This window comes from Pithys albifrons, chromosome 6 (genome assembly GCF_047495875.1).
Source record: "Pithys albifrons albifrons isolate INPA30051 chromosome 6, PitAlb_v1, whole genome shotgun sequence".
Taxonomy (NCBI): Eukaryota; Metazoa; Chordata; class Aves; order Passeriformes; family Thamnophilidae; genus Pithys; species Pithys albifrons.
In genome coordinates this window covers 7700334-7719679 of record NC_092463.1, presented here as the reverse complement: position 1 = coordinate 7719679, position 19346 = coordinate 7700334, and the positions used below count along the sequence as shown (strand labels likewise).

The window sequence follows — 19346 nt, the reverse complement described above, 5'->3', positions numbered from 1 at the left end:
GGACTATTTTGAATTTTAATCTTTTCATGAACTTGAACTCTGCTTGGTCTTGCTGGAAGATATGAAAAAAATATAATAGTCCAGGGGGTGAGTAAATGAAAAAAAATTATCTAGAACTGCTGTGATGGGGTTAAAACAGCAAACTGTAATTATTGACAGTAACAGTAAAGCTGGAAAATTATAAATCTTAAGGGAAATGGTTACTGTAAACACAGGCAAAGACCAATACTTTATACTCAGAGATCAATATAATGGGATAATCTCTCAGATTTACTTGAATGCTTAGTGTGAAGATTTTTTATAATAATTGACCTGTAGCAGTGCTATAGATTTTTCTTATTTTCTTATTCCTATGATTATTTGACTTTTATTCATCTCTGTTTTCCCCCTTATCATTAGCAGGTGAATGGGAAAAACACAGGAGCAAATGAAGCAGGTGGTAACTGGAACTTCATCCTGTTGCCAGGACTGTTATTAACTCAGGTATAAGATGGAATTAAATGAGAATAATAAGCAGATTTGTAAGAGTATTTTATTAAAGATACTGTAGCAAAGCACAGAATAAGCTTTAAAGATTATGAAAACTAACTCGGAATGTCTTTACTGATACTCTACATAGACTACAAGTAATTGCTGAGTTACAGAACAGCCTGTTCTAGATGTCCTACACTCTGTATACTGTGGAATGCCTGTCTTTAGGTGATGCTGTAATATTTCCCTTCTCTCTTCTGCTTCTGGATGGTCCTACCATGAAGGTCCTTCCTGTTCTCTATGGAAAGGACATCCCATTTTCATTTAGATTTACCAGCTATATTGTTCCTTCTCCCTGCAGAGTCCCCAGTGGTATCTGGCTTTGCCCAGATATTCAGAGTCTTCCCTTCTGCTTCACAGAGCCACTGGGACAGAAGTATCAGCATTTCAATTCTGCACTGGAGGCTTTTAAAATGCCTATATTAATGTTTAAGATGTTACGTGTTAATAGAGCTCATACCTTCATCTGTATGCTAAAACTCTGGGGGCTATGTAATTAGATTAAGCAACCACATTCAAGGATATCTGAACATCTTTTCTTGCATTTGTGTAGCAACTTTATGAACTCAAAAAAGAGTAAAGCACAGACACATGCCCTATACAAGTTGCAATACAGACAATATTGTACACACTTTGTAACAACAGTAATGAAAATGATGCCAGGTATAAAACTGTAGACAGACTCTTCTTGAGATAACATGAACAATGAAACATCCTTTTATAATCATGAGTAGAATTAGTAAGATGCGTAACTACAGCAGAATATAATCAGCATGTTTAGTCTGCTTCCATGTCTTAATTTGAACCACTGGTGTCTGGGGGAAGCAAAAGAAATACTTTTCTAAGCCGTGCTTGCCCTAATTTGAAACATTTACTGCCTTACTGGGTTTTTTGTTAGGTTTTTTTTTAGCCCCCATTAATTTTAACTGGAAACATTAGGGTTCCTAAGATGTTCAAATTTAAACATGAATGCCTGATTCTCCTCTTCAAGCCAGGTATTGCAAGGCTTAGATCCAGAACAAGGTGAACCCTGTGCCCTGGGAAGATTATTTCAGATTTACTTATCTCCTAGTTGGTAATAACTTTTCATCATTCTTGTAATAAGACCAGAGCACCATTTCTTTCTCTCCACATACAAGCACTGTGCTCCATGGAAGGTCCTCTTCAGCTTGCAAATGATGGTCATGGCAGCAGGGGGAATCAGGTCAGTTGGGTCTCTCTCACCATCCTGTCCTTCCTCAGGGCCCCTCTGCCTTCAGTTTTTAAGATTCTTTTTCACCTCATACTCTTTTTTTCTTTTTTTTTTTAACACTTGATAGTTTAGCATTGTACATGAGTATACATTTGTAATGTTTAAACTAAAAAATTTAAGCAGTTTTTGACAGCAGCTCTAAGAAGCCTCATTTCAGAAAAGGAGCACTCCAGCATGTGAATACCAAACTCTGCAAGCTCATTTCAGTGCAGCCCTTAACACCTGGCATCTGCCTCTTTGGCTGTCTGCTCCAGGAATGACTTCAAATTGGTTTTTAACAGGTGTAAATATGAGTCACAAGGAAGTAAGTTTTATAATACAGAATAGAGTCCAAAACAACTTTTACTGCATGTTCTAATTTGACTGCTTTCGTGCCTTTTGCGACTGCTGCAGTGTGTCAAAAAAGCAAAGGTGGTGCCAATTCAGATCTGGCACACGAGGTTCTGAGTTTTATGAAATCTTTTGCCGACCAGTTCTTCCTCATGTCTTCTTCAAACCTGGTTCTCTCAGTTGTTCAGAAGCTTAGAAGTCCCTATTTCACTACTGCCATGCAGAAAAGAAATGCAAGAAAAATATTAAAAGTCAGAAGCCCGCACTGCAGTACTGTATTTGCTAAGCATGATGTGGTCCCTCCCACCTCACCATGTGTGGTTTTGCTCTAAATACCCATCCTTCAGTTATATTCAGAGCACCCACCAGAGTCAGGAACTCTTTTTAAAAGCCATACAGTTCATTTCCTTCAACCCCTGCCCCACCAAAACACAACCTTAAACAGTGTTGTTATCATGTTTCAGAAACTTTTTTGTTTCTTTCTCCTTTGCCTTCCATTTTCAAAACAGATATGCTAAAGAAAAACTTCACTTCCCAAACCTCCCAGAAGTTATTTTTGGTACTGTATGTGTTAATTTCCAGCACTGGTTTATGGCCTGGCTTAGTGGATGCTGAAAAAGTTGCATGAGTATTATTTCCCCTCAGCCTGGACTTCTCACAGCTTGGAACGCTCCCACCCTGGAATAGGTTTTACTACTTCACATTTGCCTTTATTTTTGGTTGTGGTTTTTTTCCTCCCTTGCCTAACTCAGAGGTGACTATTATGTATTTACTTAGCCTCCCTTCCCAAATTCTTATCTTAGGTTAAATGCAGATAAATTATACACATATTTAAAATTCCTGTCTCTTTTGACCCAACTAATTTATGACAAATACAAGCAGTTTTGTATCTGGTATGAACAGTCAAGAAATTGGAAATGCATGGATGTAACTTTTGAGGACAATCCAGGGTTGGGGTGTTTTTTGGTACACTGACTTCTTTCTCTGGGTATGTAAATCACATTGTACAAAGTGTGCGACTGTTCCACTTCTGGCTAATTCACATTGGTGTTTCTGTGCACATGGTGGCAGCCCTGGACCAAGCAGTTGTGTCTACACTGCAGAGCAGGAAAGTCTTTGAGGCTGCCCATGGAGCCAGACTTATCAGCCCTCTGCATTACTTACCTGCCAGAGCATCCTCAGGGCCAGCTCAGGGCTGAATTTCCTGGCACACCTTTGAGGGGAAAGCCTGGAGAGTGGTGCTCCACACTTGGTGTGCACTCCAGGGAGCCCCGTGGGACATGTGGCCAGACCCTCACCCACAGCATGTGTCAGGCCCGGGCTGGGCTGCACGTTCTGCCTGCCCTCTGTGCCATGTCACACATTTGGTGCTGGGCAAAAAAGCAAACTGGGATAAAAGGCTTTTGTTTGTGCCATGAGGGTGATATGAGCAGGGGGAAGCAGGTCTTGGGCAAACTGCTACCTTCAAAGTACTGCTGGTTCTGACAGCAAATCTATGTGTCTGCCTAACACATTCTTAAAATCTTGGAGGGGAATTCACTGGACTGATGCTGTTATCGCAAAGTAGCTCTTATATAACTTGCTCAAAAGTCAGGAAGTACCTTTTTTCTTTTTTGTAAAGTAACAAAGGAGAAAAGAAGCCGTTCTAACTACAGAATGCATGTGAGTATTATTTTTCCCCAGGCAACACCAGTGCTTAACATTGCTGTTTGTTACAGTGCCAGCCTGCATTTGCAGTCAAAGATCTCTTATTTGCACATCACACACAGCTGACACACAGCACTGAACTTCATTACACCACCACCCTCCAGCACATGGGCTGTGCTGCGTGGGACCACCTCTGAGTGAGGGAAGGTGGGCTGCCTGCGAATATTAAATTATATTTTTCCGATGAGACTGCAAAAATACTGCTAATCACTGCCAGCAGTGGTGGGGTGGGGTGATGTTCACACAGAGCTGCTGGCACTGCTTGTAGCCCACAGTACGCCAGATTAGAGGTAAAACGTTGTGCCCTCCTCGCAGACTCTAAAATCTCCCAGCTGCCCTAAGAACAAAGGCTGGTTTGGGGATGCACAGCTGCAGGAGGATCAGTTTCACCCTCCCCTCGGCGAACTGAGACGTTCGAGCCTTTGGCATTAGGAACCGGCACGTTCCCAGCGAGCCACGAGATGGCGCTCGCAGCCCCATTCCCCGCATCCCTGAACATCTGCAGAATTCCAGCCCTTCGGAGAGGTTACAGAGGATGCCGCTCTTTCCACTTCATCAAAGTCGGAGGAAGCCTGTGATTAGCTGAATGTTTACAAATAAAAGGAGGATCTGGAGACAGATCAAAATAACTCTCCAGCTTTGGCATCATACCATGTACTTGTGCTAACAGCCTCTGCATGGGTTTGACTGTCACATTAAGTGGCTGAACTTGGTCTTTCTCATCATGTATTAATAATGCTTTTTTAATGCTTAGTGCATTTATTAGAAGCCTAAAAATTCAGCCAGCTAAGGACCTGGCAAAACCAAAAAACTCCACCCCCCAGCTAGCAAGTTCTTACAGACTCCATTTAAGAGAAGCACCCATGGGGTTCCTCATCCTGCTTTCTGCAGTGTAAAGGGGATCAAGAAGCAAAGATAAGCACTGTTCCAAAATCCAAAGGATGTAGTACTTCAGACTCAGTAAAGAGGAGCAGTGGCACTCAAAGGCTGTTCTCCAGCCATCTAAGTAGCTTGGCTGGTCCAATCACACCATATATGCTCTTCACTGAGAAGTCTGCAGTCCATTCAGGAACTCTGTGACTTTGGCACAGCCCAAATGATCAGGGAGAGGAGCAGATGGGAGATAAAAGATGTGGTGTGTGAAATACACTGAGTTAATGTGTATCTGTTCTAAGGGACATCTTTGTTTTGACTCTGTGTAACAAACCAACATAGCTTGTGAGGTCTGGAAGGCCACACTAGACTATTCCTACTCTCATAGTAGTGCTCTGTTTGAAGTTGGTATTTCTATTTGGGGTCTAAAGCCACACTGAACTTCATCAAATAAACATTCACTGAAGGAAACTGCCTTTGAAATATTTAACTCTTTGTACAGCAAACTAAAGCTGAAAGAACAGTAACAATTACTGTAAGACCTCTTGTGTCTTAGAACTGAGTTACTTTCCAGTTTTTAGGTTACTGTTCATCAGGATGTCTCTCTTCTGGCAGAACTGATTGTGTTACCAACAGTCAGTAAAATCTGCGTGAAACACAACCCGGTCTGAAAGCAGACTAGGTGGGGCTAACCCTCAGACTTCCAGGCATGCAGACTGTTAGTCTCATATTTTACAGCACATGTAAGTGTACACAACTTCTATTTAATCTGCCTGATAACAACGCAGCTCAGAGATCCGAGCTCTCTCCTGGGCTGTGGGGCATTCTAAGACAGTTTCTTCATCAGTTCCAAGGGATGCCACCCTGTATTTCCTCCTCCTACGATACCACTGTATCTCTCCTTTTCCCCAAGGAGGGATATTTTAGATTTCATCTCTTAAAATGTTTATACTTTGCATAAACAATTAAATAACCAATGGCTAAAAACCAGAACCTCAGCCATTTGGAAGTTGGGACTCCCTACCAGAAGGTACCAGCAGGAAACCCACAGGCAGGGAGGGAAGAGAGGCATTATCTTTAGCATCCTGAGTAAATGCTCTAACGAAGACTTGTGTAAAAGGGAGGAGTGTAACCGATACCAGAAGTCTGAGGTATCTGCTGCCAAAACCAAAAGCAATCTATGGTATTCAGCAAACTCTATTTTTAGCCAGTGTATCTGCATTTCCACAAACTTTCATGGTCTTTGTGGCTTTTGCCATGGAGAGAAGGACATTATGTTATTTCTGCCATTCATTTTCTGGGGAGTCAGAAGCTCAAGTCCCACTGGTGACCATCCACAATGTACTGGGATGGTTACCTAAAAAGGAGAGAACAGGTATTACTGAGTTGTGTAGGTTCAACTGAACATGTGAGAACCATTAAAAAAGGCAAGTTCTTAGCCCTAGTCATTGCTTTAAAACAAGAAAAAAGCAAAGCTTCCCATTTATAAAAAACAAAAAACCCAGAAGGCAAATAGAAGAGCCAAAAGGATGAATTTTTAAAATAGCAACCTTGTCATCAGGGTAGATGGGGGAGAAGAGAGGAGGAAAGAACGATTTTTGCATCTTTCATGTTGGCAGAGACCTTGGCAACTGCTGACACTGGTGGCACTTTGCTTGATAGGCAAGTTGGGAAACCAAGGATTTACAACACTCCTGATTTCCAGTGGATTTCCTACAATCCACACAGCTTGCAGGATTTGGAGGCCTTTAAGGAATCCTCTCTTCTCATTGCCTGTCAGACACAAGACATACTCATCTAAGATCGTGTTTTACTTGCAAACAAAGTACACCCCAAAATCTCACTGATGCAAGTCACAGCTGAGTTTGAGCGAAAACTTTGTCAGAGAGGGAAATTCTTGAACTATTTTCTTTCTCCCACTGGAAATTCTAGATGCAGCATTGTTTTTGTGGTTGTATCTGTAGGAAGATTTACTGTGGTTTTAGCAATCTAGAAGGCACAGGGAAGAATAAAACCTTTTCATTTTCTTGCAAGAGAAACTGAGATACTGACCATGTCTGAACATGGAGATTCTTGGGGTAAGGTGTGCCATGCTGGCTACACAAAGCAGATAGTCAAAACCTGGCCTTGGACTATCTGCTGATTTCTCGTAATTTTGTTTTGTTCCCTTGAATACATTAATATGAAATTTTAAAAACATATTTCCAACTACTTATATAGGGAATGTTTGTGAGTTACTGAAAACAGTTTCTCTAGAAGCATGAGAAAGAATATTGTTTTCCTGTGTCTTAAATTAAAAAAAAAAACAGAATCCACCCTACAAGACATTTGAGGGCAGAAATAACCAAAACGAGTATCTGATAGCTTTTAGCTTTTAGCCTGTCAAGTTGGCACTGGTCATTCCAGTACATGAAAAGGAACATGGGGCTGTTTGTTTCAGGGCTGAATATTTATAGTCATGATGAAGTGATTCCTGAGTCATGAGCAATGTTGCCCTGTTACAAATTAAGAATTGTCTTTCTGCATGAAAAAAATAAAATCACTATTAATTCCAGAATTGTAGAAGTGACTGTAGAAGTGGCAAAAGACACTTAATTTATAAAATGTGTCCTGATTTTTGGCATCTTTCCCCTACAAAATCTCAGCCTATTCACACGTCCCAAGAATTTGCTACATAGCAAAACTTTAGGAGTTTTTTGAAGTTGGAATAAAGTACAGAAAACTGGTTTATAGCTGAGAACTTCAGAAATGTCAGCTTTTAAAAACATGTTCCTAATTTCTAGCCTTCAGCAGACTTTATAAAGTCAGATTAGTCATGCTTCATCCTGTAGGTCTCCCAAGCCTGTGAGAAGCATCAAACCAAATGAGAACTAGGAAAGTCAGAAGATTTGATTTCAGCCCTTTCAGATTAAGAAGTACTAAGAAGTCAGAAGCAGGCACATGGGGGTAGTAGCAGATACTGCCACATCTCCTGAACTAACACAATTATCCCAAGCTTTCAGTATTAGACCAAAAATGAGGTGACCTTCTCCCTTTATGCAAAGCAGTGAGGGGCACAGGGCAGCAGGAGAGCTCCACAGCTGGAGGGTGGGAAGGCCAGAGGAAGGTGGGAGCCACTCCTGGGTTTGGCCAGACAAGGGGCCCAGCTCATTATTCCTGGCCCTGGGCCAGGCCAACCACACAGACCCAGTGGCGGGGAGCACTACACAGGCTGTTTCAAGAAGGACTGAGAAAGCTCCAGAGCATATTTGTGGGATGAGCTGAATGCAGGAAGGTTTCCAGTTCTCACGAAGAGGGCAGATAGCAGAGATGTGTCTCATTTGTCAGAAGCTGGGCTGCCTTTTGCCTTATCAGGAAAATGGAGATGAATGTCAGAGTTCAGCTTCCCTAAGGATATTTGGGGGAGACAGAGACAAGTTAAACTCAGGGCATTTTGAGTTCTGGTCCATCTCATTTAAGCAAACGAGCCCCCTCCCAGCCACTCACTCCTCCCTGTGCCACCCCTTCTATTGTGCTTGCACAAGATCTGACACAGAGATGGAGAGGGAAGCACAGTGGGGAACTGGTCCAGCCAAAAACCAGCCCCACAGGGAATAAAAAAGGGCCGTTGTTTGATTCAGTTCATTGTGAAGCTACACAAATACACACTTTCTGACAATGCAGGGTGGCACACAGGAGATATGAGAGCTGAAACTAAAGGAGGGGAGGAAGGGGCTGCCAGGGCTCAAGGTGGCACTGCCTCCAGGAGCAAACTCAATAGCTGAGAGATTCTTGATGGTTTAGCACCAGAGTATTCAAATGCAATACTAAAGTCAAATTATTCACTTTTATAACTGTGTACTTTCAATGTATTCTACAGGGCAGTACATTTTCTGTCTTCAACTTTGAATAAAAAATATGCTGAGTTGTATTTTCACCATAGAAAATATTAGAGAAGTTCCCCTAAAAAAAGCCTAAATTCTTAGAATTCTCTGATGTTTTAATCCATTCAAATCAAGATTTCTCCACAGACCTGTTGGCTACAAATATGATTACACAAAAATGTAAATACTCTTTTCAACCAAGAAGTTGCCAACAAGCATTTATATATAAACACTTGAAAAATCTCCTCTGAAACTGAAAAAGCAGCGCAACAGCTTTTGTAGTATTTTAAAGCTCATTCCAGGTCTTCATTAACTCCTTGTTTTTAACTTTCAGCAAATCTTGAAAGCTAATAGCTAGGCTGGCTATTTATTTATTATTTTCAGGGTTGCAGCCCAAATCAGTGCCAAAATGAGAACAATAAAACAGAGAGAGGGCCTTGAAAAATAAGAATAGCACAACACTTAGAAATACAAGTTAGGGAACCCAGTGATCTTTCTTTCTGGCTATGCCCTGTGCAATGTCATATACTTACACCTCCAGTTTTAAAGATAACCTTGAGTGCTCTAACACTCCATGTAGCAAACTAAGGAGATGCAAAGGAACAACATTATGGCAACTGAAAAGTACAAATTAGAGGAAACAGAACTCTTAATGAAATATTTTTGCTTCCCGTTCACTGTCTTTTAAGTAACAACTACTGTTGATTTTTTTTCATCTCCTTTCATCCTGTCTCCACATTAAGTCATTTTTATCATGGTAGGAGCACTGAAATGCCATCACTTCACTTTCCCAAAGATGTCCCATTCCGAGGAGAACACTCAGGAGTGACCAGCCCAAAGCTGTCTCAGCACCCAGACCTTCTCCCTGTTCACAGCAGCTGAATTCCTCCTGTCACTCCTGGCCTTTTCTTTAACACTCTCATGCTGTTCCCCTGCACGCTTTTACACACCACCTTAAACACTCTCCCCATCTACTTGCAAGCCAGGCTGACTTGTTTGTTGTCTTAGTACATTTGATTTGTTCTCCTATACTGCCCTTGATCACTTCTCAGGCTACTTCAGTCATTCTGATTTTCTCTGCCTACATCTAAGTAGCTCCACTCTTAAGCTTCCCTGCAGTGCAGTTCATGCTCTTTGTGAGCTTTAGACTGGACATTCATTCATGTGAACTCCAAGGAACTGGGTTTTGTTTCACTACAACAGGAAAAAACATCAATTCAAGTTCAGTTGGAAAGGTTTAACAAACTTATTTTGTTACTACAACACAGCTTGTAATTGAAAAACAAAGATACTCCAGGGTGTTTATAAAGTTAAGAGAGTACACATAAATACCATCATTCCCAGTTCCTCCATTTAACTTCTTTAGTTGGTAGGTCTACTTACATTAGAAGTCACTTTTTTTGTGAAACATTTCTGGGTCAAGTTCAGACCAATACAATGTAAGCAAGGGCTCCTGATCCTGGGCAGGAGGCTCCATCAATCACCCTTAGCCCGTCACTGTATTCAGGAATGATCTCTTAGACTGCAGAGGTCACCCCCTCCTTTTCAACAAGGTCTTTAATCTGGGCTGTACTGTGGCCCTGCAGCCCTTGGGGCCGTGGGGAAAGCCGTCCTTGGTACGACTCCGCAATCCGAGTTTGTGCCGGAGTGACCTAATGGCTCCGGCCGACAGCGCTCCCAGCCAAGCTGAGTCACCCTCACTCACTGGGACATTTTATCCACTCCTCCAGCCACCCCCTCCAAGACACCCTTGGGATTTGCTTCCCCCACTGCACATCTCTAATCCTGCCCCGCTGCCATTACCGCTTCTCCCCCAGTCTTCCCACTCCTCCAGACTCTTCCACCAACTCCCCCAGTGCTTTCCAGTTCTCCCTCACTTCCCTTAACTGCTTTTCCCAATCCAGCCACAGCTGATACCATGAGGGATAACCTGCATGTCAGAGAATCACTGTGTGCAGCATATTAACCCCCCAGCTCTTCCACTGCTAGCACTTTACTGTTTCACCTCTAAGACAATCATTATAGTTAAGTATTTTGACTTTTGAAAAGTCTTATAATCACCTTAGCAACATCTCCAGTGCTAAAAGGTGTTAAAATACCCACCCAACTTACTCTTCAAACTCTTACACACTGAGCTTCAGTCTGGTTTGGGATGGGGAACATAGAATAAATCCTAAGGGGTGAAAGTTCTGAATTAACCAAAATACTGGAGCTCATTTGTACCTGTGCTCTTTTTTGCCCCAGTGTTATTCAGGACTGGGCTGGCTTCAGCATCATAAAGGAAAACACAGGATTGAGCAGTTAAAGCAAAATATAAAAGGTCTGCACTGCACCCCAAGCAGTCAGTGCCCAAGGCCAGCTGACTAAGGTCTGGTGGGCGAACCTTCTCCGTCACTGCAGAAACGCACACGTGCCAGCCAAGAGAAATAATAATGCACATTTAAAACTCCATAAATGCAAGGCAACCCATATTAATTTTAATAGTTATAGTGGAAATTCTGTACTGTATTCATTTCTCTAAGCAGTCTAACATTAGAACTCAATACTCCTCATAATTCCCAAGAAACAACAAGGAATCAAACTCAACTCTGACAGCAACAAGCATGTGAGAGCCCTGGACTTGAACCTCAGCTCTTGGCTCCTACTCTCAACCCCACCACTGGCACATGAGGTGATAGAATATTTCAGTTGGAAGGGACCTACAGTGATCATCTAGTCCAACTGCCTCAAGTGCTGATCTAAATTACTTTCCTCCCTCCACCTCTCAGTAGGAAATAGCATTACCCACCCTCTTTGAAAAAGTGAGTTCTGCTGGAAGAAAGCACTGCTAGGTTTTATTTTCTGTCTTCTCCACCATTACATATTAGGATTCTTTCCTCCCCCCATCACAAATCACACACTTAACAAACGTTTAGACAGTTGGTGCCTAAGAGTCAAAGCCAGTGTTCTCTCAAAGGCCAAAGTGCCTCACTGAATTGATGTCTGCTAGTACTTAGTAGGATTTTTAAATTCAATTAAATTAAGAGACAAGCCACGCAGATTAGGGCTCTGCTAGAATCAGAAAGGAATCTTAAAAGGCATAAAGTATCTTTACATTTATTAAGCAAACTCTGCAGTCTTTTCTTGTTATATTCTTGTTGAAAAACAGAACATTCATAAAGTATCATGAAAACAAGAAGCAAAAAAACCTAAGGTTCACATGAGCCACACTCCCCCTGCCCCTCCCCGCCCAAGCAACGGGACTATCTTCACTGTTAACTTTCCAACACAAGCAGCAAGGCACAGTTCACAGCTAGGCTGAGAATGCAGACTCCAGTGCATGTGGCCATGCTGCATTCCTAGGAACCCATCACAGCCACTCCTCCCTTGGATGTTGGGATAAGCAGGTTAAATACACCCACAGAGGTACAGACAGTAAAAGAAAGGCCAACGTCAATTGTACAGTTCTGCTAGGACTTCAAGTCTGGAAAACAACCACTGTACTGGGAACTCCTTGGTTATCCCAACAGTCATTAACTCCCTTTCCCTCTGTGCACTCCAGTCCAAGCCTGTGGGTTTAACTGAGCCTATGTGCTCTCACCCTGGGATGCACATTCCAACAAAGCCAAGAAGCAGGGAACCAGGACAGCCCTCACAGCAGAGACAGAGTGCAAAGGATTATTTCTTGGCATTGTTGTTGGGTTTTTTCATTTTGAAAATTAATTTAAGGACTATGAATAATTATGCTCTTGCACATTAATCACTGTGATCTAAAGTTTTCACATGAAGAAACAACACATGGAAATATTAAAGCACTCATCTTACGGACATGGATCCGAGAACTGTTTAATAGCAGTCAGTGAAGGGGTAACATTGTGCTTTTAATCTACAGTTTAAAAATAATGATTTGTATATCTACTTAGTAAAACAATAAAATTAAGAACAGAAACTGATATTAGGAAACAGTGAAAATGTAATAATTAAACACATGATGCTTTTCAAAGCTATATACTTAATGAGCCTAAATAGACACCTATGGTTAAGAGGGTCTTAAAAAAAATAATAAAAAAGAGACTTATTTTCAAATTTTTTTTTCCTTTTCAATTTTTTTCTACTATACTTATGCTTTGCTTTGGTGTTCTCTCTGCTGCCAACTTAATGCTTTAACAGTATGTTTATGCTTATGTTCTTTTCAAATGCTTGGCATTATAGTGAGATCTCATATCTTTCCTCAAATTAAATTTTGCTCCACATACTCCACATGTATACAGATGAACATCCATGTGCTGCTCCAGTTGCTCATTATTTGGGAATATCTGAAAGCAGACCTGGCATATAGTCTCTCCAGCTGATAAGTGAGATATCATATGCCGTACATGGTCATGTTTTCGGAAGTTTCCTTGATCACAAATGGAACAGACATACCTGGCCATGCCTTTGTGCATATCATTGTGGAGCCGCAACTGGCGCTCTCTTAAGAACTGCTTCCCACATGTCTGACAAACAAACTGTTTTTCCTTGGTATGAACGGTATAGTGTTCCCGCAAGTGGCAACGCTGGTAAAATCCTTTCCCACAAAGATTGCAGAAATGCTTACGTCTGTGATCCCTCTCGTTCTCTTCCAACATGGAGTTCTTGAACAGATCTTGCTCCAGGCAGTTGGACATATGTTCAACCACCAGGTTTTCAGTTTCAAAACGCTGACCGCAATTAGGGCATCGGAAAGGACAGGCAGAATGCTTGTATAACTGCTTTTTTTGAAGGCTGTTCATTTGGAAGTGACTGTCCCTGAAGTCCTCTAGCATCTCTGCAAACATCATGTCCCTTATTTCCGACTGCTCCTCAGGGTTTTCTTCCAAGTCCATTTTCTCTTCAGAATTTCTGATCCCGTTCATGGTCAGATCCTGGGGTTCCCCACAGGTCTGTGCATGATCCTGCAACTGCTTGCCTTTGACCAGTATTTGACCACACTTGCCACAGGCACATATATTTTCTATGTGTTTGGATAAATAATGAGAGGACAAATCTTCCTCGGTGATTGTTAGCCCACAAAGTTCACAAGGAGCGTTCTCCATGTCTTCCTGCACTGAAGGAGCCTTCCTGTTAAGGTGCCGCGGACTTTTCAAACACTTTCTTTCATCCTCGTCCATGGATAAACGGGGCTTTAAAGTCTTCCGAGCATTTCTCTTCTCCCTCATCTCTTCCTCAACATAGTATCTGTACAGCGGCTCTTCCTGCTCATCATCTAGATCATCGTTGTCGGAAGACTCATTGCAGTCTTTATCTGCCACCTTAATAATATTAAAATCCTTCAGCTCATCCGTAGGATTGTCCTCTGGTTCCACCTTGATGATAATCCTCTTTCTCTCAGAGGCTCTGCTTCCTTCTTCACCTGATGTCTCAGAGGCAACTGTGCTGCTTTTTCTGCTCGTGATGTTTGACACTGGAGATGAAGAATCATCCGCAGCTTGGCTCGAGTCCCCCTTGTATTTTTCTGTTTGTGTGGAGATCATTTTAGAAGTAGAGTCCTTTTCACTAAAGTCTATTTTCTCAGTACTGTAGTACCTGGCACTTTGGTAGGAATGCCTGTTGGTGCACGTTAACACGTGCTCATCCAGTAGCTTTTCACAGCTAAAACTGAACCCGCAGCTGTCGCACGTGAAGCTCCTTCCAAACCGGCGCGAGTGGGACACGCGCTCTTTTGTGTGAGAGAATTTGGATGTGGTGCTTTTTTTGCAGACATCAAACAGTTGTTCAGGGAAGCTGCTTAGCTGCAAAGCTTCTTCATCAGGCTCTTTGTTATGGGATGTATTTACTGTTGAACTTGGCGGCTCCATGCCCCACCTGTTTGCTTCGCTGCCACTTCTAGCAAGTGTGTCTTCATACATTCTCACACCAAATATCATTTTACTATTCTGGGTGCTAGAAGCAGAAGATGAACATTTTAAACTAGATGAGTCTGTATCCTGTATATCTTCTAGACATTCAGGTACATTATATAGCTGTAAATAGTTCATGGCCACTTTAAATTGCTCAAAATTGGCAGGGGCTGTCATGATTTTTCCTAAATACATGAACTGTAAAATAAGATCAAAGCATTCAGCGCTAATCTTCATGTTGCTTAGATTCAGCTGGGCTGTAGTGTGTTGATGGTTCATAAAAAACATTCTAAAATAGGAGCTGCAAGCAGCAAGGACTGCCTTATGTGCTTGAAAATAAATATCATCGATAGCGATGCAGCAGTCACACAGAAAGCCCCACTCTCTTTGGTTGTTTAGCTGCTGAAGGACATAGTTGCTATGGCTGGTTCTTGCCATCTTGTACTTCGATTATAGACCTGCATAGAGAAGAAGATATCTGTTAAACCATGAGCACAAAACCCAAAACCTACTTAAATGCAGGGAGGAACTGACATCGTTTTGCTCTCTAGATCTTCCTATTCTGACGGTCTGCGGTACAGCTTCCTGTCTGGAGATCTTTGCTGGTAACTACTTATGAATACTGATGCCAGTGAAAACATCCATAATTCCATGTGCTCACCACTAGGCTTACAAGACTAGTAAACTAATAAACATAACCACCACACATGTCAGTCAGAACTATGCTGCTAGAATATAAATTAGCAAATATATCTCAAAGTCCTACAGCCAAGATTTTCAGATATGAATTCTGAATGCAGAACTTCAAACACTTCACAGGGTAGACGTCCCTAAGATGGCCCCAGGACAACACCTATACAAGGCAGGCTGGCTGGCAGAAACCACTCTTCAGCCTCAACTTGCCTCTCTACCTGTCAGTCCAACAGACTTATGATGAAACTCATACCAGAAACCAGGCCAGGCTCAAACTGGTCTGTCCCTCCTCATTAAAGAGAACCAAAACACATCAATGGAGCACCCACACAAGCTACTCCACACATTCTGCTCTTTATGGCAGCTCAGGGACCGTCTCCACCTTCTCTACAAAGCCTCCTGCAAACCAGGAACTGCAGACTGAGACTCCTTCTCAGAAGCAGAGGGCAGCCCGGCTGCGGTGGCACGTCCCACGTACGAGCCCACTGCAGATGGTGACCAGGCGAGCTGCGTGACAGCCCAGGGGCTGCAGAGGCAGGAAGTGGTGCACACTGTGCCTCCAACTGCTCGCAAAACCACCAGCTCAGAGCGCTCAAATGCAACCCAAACACGTAGATGGGAAACCGGACAAGAAAAACTCAGCAATGGAGAACTGAGAGAGCCAGCAAGCCAGAGATGGAGCCACAGTGAAATGAAGCCTTGAAGGGTCTGCAAGTGCTGAGGGTTGCTGTAAGTGAAAGGTCTAATCTGTCCTCAAGAGGATGAAAACATACTGGTTTATGTTAACAAAAATATTGAGAATACATGCACTGTATACAGGAGGTGTGCATTTGACTTACAGGAGATAAACTTAACCAAGTGTGGCCAGATCCAACAGTTAGTGTGACTCACTCTGGAAAACCTGTACTGATACACATAATCTGTTCTCACTTCACAGGGTGAGGGGGTGAGAAACCAAAAGAAGGTATAAAGAACATTCTCATTGAAATGAAAAACATAAAGCAACAACGAGCATTCTTAACATTTTGAAAGGTTATCACAAACAATGCAAAGAACTGTAAGAGATTTGTACAAATAAAGTACAGGCTAGCAAATGACATATATTAAATGGCATTTTATGACTCAGTGAAATGCATGGATTGATTTGCAACACTCTTTCACTGTCCAAAATTTAAACACAATACATACACAACTGTTCCCTTTTTCTTATTATTCCTCTAACTGCTTGCATATCCTAGGGGGAAAAATGCGTAGAGAAATTAAATTCTACAATTAGTGTTGAATTCGCAAGTCACAGGCGTTGCCTGGCTTGTTAAGCAGCAGGCCTAACATTAATTCCCTGTTCCCCATTCCACAAAGGCCTGCCATGGAGGAAACACATTCAAGCTCTCGAGTCCAGAGCATGCTCACCCCACCCAGCAATATTCCCTACTGCCAACTCACACAGCGGTACCTCTGGATCAACACCAGCACAAGACCTTGTCTGGCAATAGGAACCTTGAGATTTGGGCTGAACTGCACTGATGACAAGCATCTGAATGGCAGCTGCTCCTCTGCTCTCAACCTGGCCCTCCACACCCACAACTCCAGGCGAGCACCCTGCCATAATAATTCTCAGGGCCAGTAACGTTCACTCATTGCATGGAATTCATTTAATGGGTTTCTTTGGTGGCTTTGAAAGTAGGAGAAGCTTTGAAACCACTTCACATCTTTTCCGCAGACTTCGATTATTGTCTAGATCACTGGGTAATTTCAGATGTTTCTGTGTAGCAAAGTCATAATAAAAGTATACTTCATATTCTTTCAAGGTATAACGTGTTTTGGATTTGAGGCAATTCATTGGATGCTTAAATGTCATTCAGTCTACTGTATCCAGAACAGCAGCTGCATAATGACAAAGAATTGACTTCAACTTCCACATTGTAAGAGTGAAAACCAATGAGAAAATTAGATGATACAGTCTAAGGTACAATTGGCCTCTTGGTGTAAACTGCCAACATGACAAGAAAAGGTTCAGGACAGCTCGTGTTCATCTCCCCATCCTCATAAAGTGGCAAAAATGTTTGTTCTACACTAAAAGTACTCCATCATGTCCATCAACAGTGAAACAGCAGTCCAAGCAACAAGCCTGTACCAAAAAGGTGGCCACAAACTATCTGCACACACCCGCAGACAGGAGCGTTTCCAAATGATGGGAACGACAAGTGACAGCACTCCAAGTCGCCTGTAAGTTTTCTTCTTCTTTAAAAAAAGTGAAAAGTATTTCTCCTTTTGACAGAGGAACTCCTGCAGAGCTTTCAGCATGTGGGTCCCAACACACAACAATCACCCTCTGGCAATGATTCCCTCCTGGGAACTCTGGGGAAGAACAGCCAGAGCTTGAGGTTACCTGAGCACGATGGCAAAGTGCTCAGATACATTTGCAGCTTCTACTGCAGTAGTACTACAGGTAGATATTAAAAGACTGTTTGAGATTATTTATGTTAATAAAAGTACTGCCATCCTCCCTCTGGATGCTGCATTAACCTGCTGAATCTAACTATGTATTTACAGCTACCAACACTTCCCACCATGACAGCCTGTGTTGGACTGTTTAAAACTTCAACACATTTCAACCAGCAAAAGCAAAACTTTCCTTCTGAATTGTCTACTTTGGACTGATTTATTATTTTTCCGCCCTCCACAGAAAAGTTCAACTAAAACAGTTCCCAAAATGAAGCTAAGAAAGTTTTCATATATGCAGATTAAATTTTTTTCTTTGAAAAATGAAGCTTCTCTTCCAAAATCTTTGAAGAGACACTTTATGTGGGAGAAAGCGTTAAGTCTTGGATATATTGTCAAGATATAAAAATCTGCCTGGATTTGGCCAAGCTATAAGCTTGAGGGAGAGAAGATAAAAATTACCAGTTTATTCACACCTAGAAATTTTGTTAGTTATTAACATCTCAGATTACTGCCTGGTTGAGAACATTTCATCATCTTGCAGCTCCTTTGTACAGAAGGGTCTGCCTGAGCCATCCCACCTGCAGTGAAACCCCCTTTTGCACAGAGCCTTGCCACGGTTTGATGATTCAGGCAGAAGGAATAAAGTTTTTATGATGAAGGGGGTGAGGCATCAGCACAGGTTGCCCAGCGAGGTGGTGGATGCCCCATCCCTGGGAACATTCAAGGTCAGGTTGGATGGGGCTCTGAGCAACCTGATCTAGTTGAAGATGTCCCTGCTCACTGCAGGGGAGCTGCACTAGATGACCTTTTAAGGTCCTTCCCAACCCAATTCCATGATTCTGTGTGCCACCTCCACAAAGTCAGGAGCTGAGTAGAGTGTGCTGGAGACTGCTCTGCATGATGATTCCCTGTTGGGTTTTATCATTCCCCCCTTGGTAGCTGGATAGAGAAGATGCCCAGTTCTGGCTGATGGAGAGCCAGACCCAGGAGGGGATGTAGTGTAAATACAGGGAGATTGGGAGATGTAAGAAGGATGTGATGGAAAACCTCTGGAAATCTGCAAAGTAGGGAGAGGCTGGCTGGGAGTGGAGTGCTGAGCCAAGAGGGGTGACTGGACATAGGAAGCAGCAGTGAGAATTACAAATGGGGGCAATGAGGGTCTGAACAGCAGAGGGAAGGTGCTTGTGCAAGGGGCTGGGACAAGCCAAGACAGGGCCTAGGGCAAAATGGGTAAAAAACACAGACATGCTTTTGTTGGGGAATGGCTGGAAAACAATGACAGCATTCTCTCCTTCAGCACAGGAACTGCACCCCAAAATCCTGCCATCCCTTTGCCATCAGCAAGCATGCCGGGCTTCCTGACAAACTCCTTTCCATCAGGAACCAGCTCTCAGAAAACGATACTTTATCATTATTTTGTTACTTTAATTGCTAAAATGGCAGCAATCTGCATTTATCAGCCATGTGGGTGGTTCAGCACTGCAAACTATTTTTGAAGTTTGCTTTGGAGAAAAAAAAAACAGGCATTAGGGTAAAACCAGGTCATTTTACAGAAAACACAAGATTTCAAAGTGAAATGTGTATACAAGAAATGCTGTAATTAATGCAGGATTAACTCAGCTGCCATTTATCTATCATATACTGTGTATATACCTATATCATGTATGTAACATAGTACAGCCTTCCAGCCCCCGTACCAAAGTTTCCCTCACTCAGTGCATCCTTTGGATCTGTCCAGGCCAGGCTCTGAGCAGCAGCAAGACACGCCCCCTGCTAATTGAGCAAAGCATTTGG

General features: G+C 42.5%; 1 protein-coding gene across 8 annotated transcripts in view; it reads right to left on the bottom strand.

Annotated features, from left to right (window-relative positions):
• Positions 1–506: 506 nt before the first annotated feature.
• ZBTB1 (zinc finger and BTB domain containing 1) overlaps positions 507–19346 on the bottom strand; it is a 26414-nt gene continuing 7574 nt past the window's right edge. For 5 of the 8 annotated variants that reach the window (XM_071557352.1, XM_071557353.1, XM_071557355.1 and 2 more), the window contains exon 2: positions 12366–14872. In XM_071557352.1, the coding sequence (XP_071413453.1) occupies positions 12717–14852 (2136 nt within the window). In that variant the 5' untranslated portion in view covers positions 14853–14872 and the 3' untranslated portion in view covers positions 12366–12716. The other 3 variants (XM_071557358.1, XM_071557360.1, XM_071557359.1) reach the window with 3 other exon arrangements.